Genomic DNA, 9,201 nt, shown 5'->3' with positions numbered 1-9,201 from the left:
CTGCATTCATAAGCACATGACTTTCGGGATATTTTTCTTGTGATGTAGGCCTACTGATTCACAACTGTTTTCATTGTGTATTTATGTCTCCCTTACGTTAAACACAGTTCATTTCAACCTTTGCTTGCGTTTTGAACTTTCGTGCAATATGAACCAATTGAACTAGACAAGTGCAATTATGACATCATAATGGTAAACAGGGCTGAAAATAAGTAATTTGCTAATTGAAAGCTTTTGAGAAACGATTTTAAAAATATTTTCATTGTCGAATATCTCGAAAACTAGAGCCAATTCGAAAAAACTAAGTGCATTTTCGGAATCAGGGGCCCTGAAATACTCTAAAATGACTCTCATGTTTTGTGCCAAAAGTTTTTTGTTGGTCTATGTTATAGATTCACTGATTGCGAAAAGACTGTAAAATTAACTAAAATGACACTGAAAGCATGCACTATTAGTGACTCTCAGACTTGGAGTAGGGTGAAGATGTTCCACGTGGACGTTAACAGAGGAACTGACGTCAAAATCACGTAATCAAATTTTGAGAAATCCTCTCTTCAGATACTGCTAAACCACTTCAAAATTTACTAATTTTTCAGAAAAAGTCAGAATTTCTCCTTGGGTGAACCAGGGTCAAAGGTCAAAACCCAACAAAAATTTTTGGTTTACAAATATCAGTTCGCAAAATGGAACATTATTCCAAACTGACAAAAATTTTAAAGAATATCAAGGAAAATGAGTCACCCTAAGCAACACCTTGTGCATGAGAAATATCGTTTTTTTGATATAATTCGCTTTGCGGGGAAGATACGGCAATGAAGTCTCTAAAGAAGGTATAGGAAAGCGGCCCTTCTGCGCATTTTGACACCAATTTTGTCTCTCTACCATGTTCCGTTATCGAGTTACGGGAAATCCCCTATTTTTAGCCCCACACAAATTTCGACCACGCGGTGCCACATCTAAATGACGTCATAATGGAATAAAAATTACATTTTTCAAATCAGTGTCCAAAATCCCATCATACGCAAACCCGAACGTTTTTAATTTCGTAAGTGTGGAAAAAATGAAACACCCTAATGTATGGCCTATCAAAGATTTTTCCCAGTGACCAAATTCTTGCGCTCAGCAGCCAAAGTAAAAAATCAGTTTTAATTAATTGTGTTCATTCAGGTAACAATGCAAACAAGGCGTTGAAACATATTTGCAGTTGTATTTATGTGTACTGCTTCCCAATTAGGTCTAGTAGAGCTAACCTTCGAGTTGTTATAGGTTGACGTTTAGCATTTTTGTGAAACTTTTATCAGCAATATATATTTCTTGTCGGACTTAGCCTTGTTTATGAAAAAGTTGCAAATGCCAGTGAAAAGAAAAACATTTTACGATTAGACGCAAATTGAGAAAAAATTTTCAAATACTAACAGAGTAGAAAAATGATATGGAAGCGGGACCAAACACGGCCTACCAAGGCAGTAGTTTCGGAGGCCATTTAACAACTTCTCGGATGGTCGACGGGAACTTAGAGGCCTGCAAATTGATTGATATGAGCAAGTAAGAATGCAATCAGTTCCAACCTCTGTGCCAGAAGTGCAGGAGATCTTATTGCAATGAGGCTGGTTTTGAACAATATAGAATTAGCATGATGTCAACTACAACAAATGGGATAATGTAGATTCGTCAACAAGTAAATAAGATAATGCAGAATTAACTTGTTTCAATGTGATTACAGAATGCAAACAAGGTGGTTATTCCATTGGTAAATGAAAAGACAAAACTTTTCAGACAAACTATAGGATTAAAATTATGTACTGATTGTTGAATATGGATAGATTTCTGTGGCCACGAAACACAAGCAGCAGGCACCATGAGTTGACCAGAAGTAGTTCAGATATCACACATGACCATGTTTCATCTGAACGCATAGAAAAAAAGAAAAAGGTCGTTTCTGATTTGATGGCTTTGCGACGAATGAAATTGAAGCAAAATTCTAAAACAATGTCACCTACTTTGCTGCCACTAACTGCTCCAAATGTGGATGAAAATTTTACTGCATTACAACAATCACATTTACAGCCATTATTAGACAACACTATACTCAAGGAAGAGTTAGACAAAGCATACGGAAAGGAAGCCTTAAATAAAGCAACAGAACATTTTGCTCAAATCATTTTAAATGCTGAACAGCCCAATGGTAAAGAGGCTGCGGAAAAGCAAAGATTCCAATTTATAGAAAATCTCCGAGAAAAAGAGAGAGAAAGCTTAGAGAAGGGAAAACAGCAACGACTTCGTAAGCAACAAAGTCTGATTGATAAGCAAGTAGAATTAAAACATAAAGAAAAATTCTACAATGCAGAATCAACTCAAAGTTATTATGATGATCTGCCAATGCTTGTCAATAAAACTAGACAGAGGTTGAAAACAATGGAAACAAATTTAGGTATCCTGAAAAAGAGATATGCAAGAGATATCTCTTATCTATCTGCAGAAAAATTCAACAAGAAAGCCTATGAAATTTTCAAGGCAAAACATTCTAAACAAATTGAAATTGTATCTCCCATAATTGATGCTTTGTTGGAAAATGTTATTCAACAAGCTACTTCAAGCATAGTTGACCCAAAACTCATTGAGACATTGTTAATGGCTGACCAACAACAATATGACGAGCTACAAGCTGAACTTATCAAATCTGATGCTGTTCTTACTATTTTAGATGACATTGTGCAAGACACTTTTCCTGCATTAATTAAGGACTTATGTGAAGAGTGCATTTTTCTTGCTGGAATGACAGTGGTTTATCCTGAAGAGACTATATTAGCGAGCACTACACTGTCTATTGTAGGGGGAAACAAAGTAAAAAAGGCACCTGGAAAATTGATGGATGAATCTTTTGTTAGTATAACATCCAGCAGAGAAAACTTCAGACCAAATCTTTGGAATCATACTCAATTGACCATTAAAGAAGAAATTCCAATTGTAACAAACGTTTCGGCGGCTAAACCGGCAGTAAAACCACAACCAATACCTGTTATTGACACTGGTGCAGAATCTGAAGCAATTTCGTCTGAAAATACTACACCCAAACTGGATTCTAGATTCGGTAATTCTGTTGAAATGAAGATATTTAGTGCACAAGAAGGTGATATGTGGAAAAGTTTTGTATCAGACTCACCAGATTTTTCAGTCTCTCCAAAACCTGTTTTAGGGGTTACTGCAACTTGTCTAACAAATGACCACAGCCTTGTTGCAGTTGGTTCCTATAGAGGTGATGTTTTGGTGTATGACCTATTGTGGGAACCATTTAGACTAGTACGTTGTGTTGCCTTTCGTGGCAAAGTGAATGATGCCATTGTATCCATTCAGTGGAGTTTGGATGATAGTCGCATTGTCACATTGAGTTCAGAGGGCTTCGTGGTGGTATGGAGTGTATCCTTTGCTCCTTATGTTGCAATCAGTGATGTTAAGCTGTTAGATTTCTCTCAGGAAGTTTACAACAGTCAACAACTCACTGCTCTATGTGTACTTGAGACTACAAAAGGTGATTTTAAATTCCAAAGTGGCTCTTTAACTGAGGGAAGTTCTGAGATTTCCTTGCCATGTTTTGTTTCATTTCATCCAAGTTTGTCCATTGCTGCTACGCAAGACAGCATAGTTGTTGGTTTTAAGAGTGGAGATATCATAAAGTGCAATTTATTTGAAAGCATACAAAACCATTGTAAACGGTCAATAATTCCTGAAGTGAAACCTTTTAGCAATGGTGTACTTCATATTTTGGGCTTAGCCTCTGTAAAAACAGAAAAGGTCCAAAAGATTGGGCAAGGCATCGAGATAGAGTTATTTCGATTTCATCGGCATGAATTGTTGCAGATTTGCTTCATGAAGAATGGAGAAGACATGATTTCTCTGGATTCGAGTTTGAGTTTGTGTCAGTGGAAACATGACTCTATGCATCTCAATACATTTGGGTGGTTCACTCCATTTAAAAAATTTAATTTGTCATTTGTTGAGGAAGTTTTCACAGCAAAAGATGAAGATGATGTTATATTTGAGGATGTTATCACACTGAAAAAAGTAGCAAAAGGAAAAAAGACAAAAAGCAAAAAAGCAATCGATACGGAGAGAAGGCGAGTTTTACGTGATTTACAAAACTCAAGAATGGAAGAGCAGCAGCCATGGTACACTGATGAATTCCCTGACGAATTACAAGACAACAAAAATAAAACTAAGAAGCCTTCTAAATTCATTACAAGAATTTATGCTCCACCTAGTGATCAGATTGCAGAGACATCTGCTGGTGGAGCGACATTTGCTGTTCTAACAATGAAACGAGAAGATGGGTTACTGGTAAAGTTTGCTTACCGAAGGTATGAAAGTTCCACAAATGCTGCAGTTACTTTGATGCAGAGCAAGCTTTCAGTTTCTGGTGATCGAATGTACTTCATGTTATTGTATGATGAGCACTTGCCAAAAGTTCGGCAGCATGTATCGCTTACAGAGCTAAAATTTGACACTATGGAGTTGGGTAAAGTGGGCCCAGTGCAAATTAATGTAACCGAGGAAAATTTTATGAAATGCAAGGGAAAAAATGCTGGTTCATTCTCTGTATCTAGAGTTTTTCAACCTTCCAGTACAGATTACATTGTCAGCAACATTTGTGGTAATATATTCATTCATTCTTTTCTCAGCGGTAGGGCAGTCTTACAACATAACCCAGAAAAAGAAACTGTCAGAAAACCTGAAGGTCTGCAACTTCCTCCCCGGTTCAAAAAACTAACCACTGGATCTCGTGTGTTGTTTGTGAAGCCAGATGGTGAAACAAGTTACATCTTCATCTTTCCGCTCTTGCTCGATAAATCTTTTGTTGCAAATAGAGTGCTGAGAATCACCGAAGAGGTCGCTCTTCAAAAACGAGCATTATTGCAATCAGCTTACAAGTCCCTTGTTGCGGTGAAGAATCAGTTCAGCCTTTTTCCAAATGAACCTATAGAGATCGATTCGTTTAACAGTGAACAAGTTTGTTTCAGAGAAAGGTGGACTCACAGGAATATGCCAGCTCCACTTTACATGCAGTTGTTAATAAATACAATTGTGGACGTTGTTCTTGCTAGGGCGACTGGAGTCCGCATGCCCCAAGACACAAGAAAAAAAGTTTGGCAAAAAGACTGGTTAGAAATGGAAAACTACTTTTTGTGATTTTTTTGAACAAAACAATCTTGCCTCTTTTGATTTACACGCATACGCAATGTAGAGCTAAAATTTATATTTTGTAGCTTGATGATTTTCATTTCATTCCGTTACTTCAGTTACAGCAAGGTCTGCCGCCCCACGACTTTCTTTGATGAATTGTCTGCTATGGCATACGAGTTGTCTTGTAAGCCACCCCGTCCTTAAAATATAAGCTCATATCCTGTAGTTAACAAAGTTATTGTGAGTAAGTTGCAACATATATATTGTAGTGTGCCATATCCGGACTTATTGGAATAGCCTATGGGAACGCTCATTATTACGTAACGCCTTCGAGGGGGAGGGGGGGGGGGTTTATGCAAAGCGTTACGTTAGCGTCACATCGGGTGGAGGGGGTTCAAGCAAAACGTAACGTAACGCTTTCGAGTACGGAATGGTAGTTTTTTATGCTGAATTCGTAGTGAAAAAGCGTTACATGGGGGAGGGGGGATTGAAAAAAGCGTTACGTTGGCGTTACATGGGGGAGGGGGGGGGTCAAAAATTCGAAAAAAAGGCGTTACGTAATATTTAAACGTTCCCTATGTGGTTGAAATCCATTACGTTATAGCAATAAGATAGGTTGGAATTTAACGAAAAGATAGTTGCACACACGCAAATTTTGTTGAGAGTTGTGTCTCATGGGGTGTTAGATTAGCTGCCTCTCAAAATTGGTCGATATTTTGTTTCGACACGAAAGTCGCGTTATATTCATATTAAATTACGCAATTCTCTTTTCTGACGTCGATGCAGTGTTCTGTTTATGTCGCTGAGGGGTCAACTCTTTTACCATTTGTTTGTATCCTATTGGATTTACTTCATCTTTTTTTTCTAATACGGAATTATTTACCACCTTTTTGTACAATTTTTACATTGCGCAGTGCTTGAACTTCAATGTGAAGTTAATGTGGTTAAAGAAATATTAAACATCGCTATAGATGATTAAACATATTTTATACCTCATTTGACAAGCTTAAAAAACTACCACTGTACGTAATATCGAAGAAAATGTTCAAGATGCTGTGATAAACTTTTTGTAATAATTTTTGCTTTGTGCTTTAACTTACACATTACTGTTTATTTGGTCTAAAGATTGTTTTTACTCCGACTAGAATTTCATATAGCTCCAGTAGGCTAGTAGTCGTTGAGATGGTATTTCATGTAACTCCAGTTGAGATGACATTTCTTGCCAAATTAAAGATGTTTGTGTCAGATACGTAGCTTGTCGGGAAACGGTGTTAGAGGCAGTTGCCGTCAGCAGGCGCGTATTTATGGGGGGGCCCGGGCCCCCCCCGAAATTTTGTGAAAAATTGTATGTTTCCGCATCAAATGGTTTGATGTGCTTCTAAACAGCTGATATTAGTCCCTCGGCATCACAATTGATGAAAATGGTTGTTTTAATGTCTATTTTCTAGCATATCGTATATGTCGTAGTATCATTGTTCATATCTGTTTAGCTTTTTCTTTCTTTTTAATTGATTTTTAAATTTTCTGGCCCCCCCCGAAAAAAACTCTTAGATTCGCGCCTGGCCGTCAGTATCATCTTACTCCACCCAAAACAATCTTTTCTCGTTAATATTTTTTTTTCTTTAGTCATTTTCTCCCTTAAAATTGTCTACTATTTGGTGCGCATTGGATAAGCCATGTCATATATAGTTGTAGTAATGCTGCTACCATTGAAGTTCGCCTTAAAGGCTATTAGTTTTTACCAAGATCTTTTTTTTGCACTTCAGTTCCTTTTCTGTTATAGTTTGTATATTTGCTGTTGATTTTCTATAATTTGTGTAGTAATTCTGCACTCTATAGCTATGCTACTGTATGGTTTCACTTTATCAAAGTTTTACCTTGCGTATTTTTGTTTAGCTTACGTATGTGAACTCTCACTCAGCCATTTTTTATGTTATCTGTATTTTTAGATGCTTATTTGTCCAGTTGGTATTAAAGCCTCAAATATGGTTCGACCAATAATAAGCATCTGTCAAATGTGTGTGAACAATAATAAAATTGAGAATTTTGCTCAAGCAAAGAGCTTAATTGAAGAAAGTAAGAAGCGAGGTGCTGTAATGGCGTTTTTGCCTGAAGCATGTGATTACATTGCAACGAATGCAACAGATGCTGTAAAAATGGCGGAATCAATAGACCTTGTTGGAGATACCATGCTTAGCCGGTACAGCAGTTTGGCAAAAGAAGTCGATATTTGGTTATCGCTCGGTGGCATTCATACTCGATGTGATGATGATCCTTTGGGTAAAATAAGAAACACACACATTATTTTAAACAACAGCGGAAAAATTCAATCAATATATGACAAATGCCACTTGTTCAACGTTGACATTCCAAACAAAGTTACTTTGAAAGAAACAGATACAACAGTTCCAGGAAAAAAGATATTGTCACCAGTGAGCTCTCCTGTGGGTAACATTGGTGTGATGGTGTGCTACGACTTAAGATTTCCTCAAATTTCAACCATATTGAGACAGCAAGGAGCTGATATTTTAACCTACCCTTCAGCATTCACCATTCCCACTGGACGTGCACATTGGGAAGTTCTGCTCAGGGCAAGAGCTGTAGAAAACCAGTGTTTTGTTGTCGCAGCTGCGCAAGTGGGCAAGCATAATGCTAAACGATCGTCCTATGGTCATAGCATGATAGTTGATCCATGGGGGAAAATTCTAGCTTCAGCTGAAGATGATGAAGTTGGAGTCATCACAGCAAAAATTGATCGTGACTACTTGAAGCAATTACGCATCGACATGCCAGTGTTAGAGCACGCTAGGCAAGATCTTTATCATAATGATTGTAGAAGTTGAATTCCGGCTTGCCCATTCATTATCCATTCGTGAAAGCGCCTCGAAAGGAGATCGGTTCATCATTGCTCGAGAGCACGCGGCTTGTCTCAGCGAGACGCTAAATGGCATGTCAAAATAATTGGGAGCTGACTCGATCACTATATCCTCTTCACTGATTCTATGTTCTCGCAATGGGAGCAAAATAAAAATAGTTATGGTTATCCACTGCACTAGTGTAACGTACATGTATTGTATATGCCCGTGGACGTCACTATAATAGCATCTGGACTGGAAGCCTAACGCTGCCGTCCAAGATGAGGCCTTGAACGGCAGCGTCCCAAATTTCAGAAATTTGGCTCTTTTTTAATGGATTCTCAAGGTAGAAATATAGCACGATCGCAACACCTTTGGCTATGATAGTAATCATGTTGTTGACAAAATCAGTTCAAAATGCAATATTATGAAAAGCATCATTAGGTCAGGATTCGCAAAAAGTTTCCTTTTCAAACCTGATGTCTTGTATTTGCAAATAGGCTAGCCTACCGGTACCGTACTGCGAATTGATAAAACAAAATTTGCTCTTTTTTTTAACTAATTAGAATGGTAAAAAAAATTAAAAACGCTGAAAATATGTCAAAATGCCAAGCTCAAAATAGCCTGCCAATCGCATTAAAAAACGCTAAATTTTTTAAACTTGGCGTTAAAACCGCTAATATGGCAATCTTATTTAGGCCCCTCATGGTTTGGCTTCCCGTCTAGATGCGATGATAGCGACGTCCACGATGTGAATGTTTCTCGACAGCCGATTGTAACAAGAATTTACAGCAATAAAGTGATACTAATGAGCCCTGCCAAATTGGCCAAACACACGTCTATCGCTGTCAATTCTTGTTGCAATTGGCTGCTGAAAAACATATCGATGATTGGATGATTTAAATGGCTAGCGTGGAGGCTACACCGTGACGGCGAGCGAATCGCATTTTCTCGCTGGTCTTGTAAGTAGTAGGCTACTGTACCTACTCATCCTTGTGCTGACTGCCAGAAAAAACGCTCCTTTTCTGCACTACATGTATTGTATAATGTATATAATTTGCGTATCTTGCATTCTAGCTAATTTCGACGCAGCCTAATTTTGCACTTCACGTTAATTATTTTTGCAATAATACAAATTTTATTTTAAACAAAATTTTCACTGTTGAAA

At 37.7% G+C, this 9,201-nt stretch overlaps 2 protein-coding genes across 2 annotated transcripts; both read left to right on the top strand.

Annotated features, from left to right (window-relative positions):
• Nucleotides 1-1,798: 1,798 nt before the first annotated feature.
• LOC145778627 (uncharacterized) lies at nucleotides 1,799-5,475 on the top strand. Its single transcript, XM_082590156.1, has one exon. The coding sequence runs from the start codon at nucleotides 1,816-1,818 to the stop codon at nucleotides 5,182-5,184; it is 3,369 nt and encodes a 1,122-aa protein (XP_082446282.1). The 5' UTR covers nucleotides 1,799-1,815; the 3' UTR covers nucleotides 5,185-5,475.
• Nucleotides 5,476-5,766: 291 nt separating this feature from the next.
• On the top strand, nucleotides 5,767-9,097 carry LOC145778545 (deaminated glutathione amidase-like). The gene has a single exon (XM_082590052.1). It carries the CDS (start codon nucleotides 7,128-7,130, stop codon nucleotides 8,019-8,021), a length of 894 nt encoding a protein of 297 aa, XP_082446178.1. The 5' UTR covers nucleotides 5,767-7,127; the 3' UTR covers nucleotides 8,022-9,097.
• Nucleotides 9,098-9,201: the final 104 nt, after the last annotated feature.

Source organism: Aplidium turbinatum, chromosome 10 (genome assembly GCF_918807975.1).
Source record: "Aplidium turbinatum chromosome 10, kaAplTurb1.1, whole genome shotgun sequence".
NCBI lineage: Eukaryota > Metazoa > Chordata > Ascidiacea > Aplousobranchia > Polyclinidae > Aplidium > Aplidium turbinatum.
Note: the sequence above shows the minus strand (reverse complement) of the source record. Positions and strands in the feature narration are given on the sequence as shown.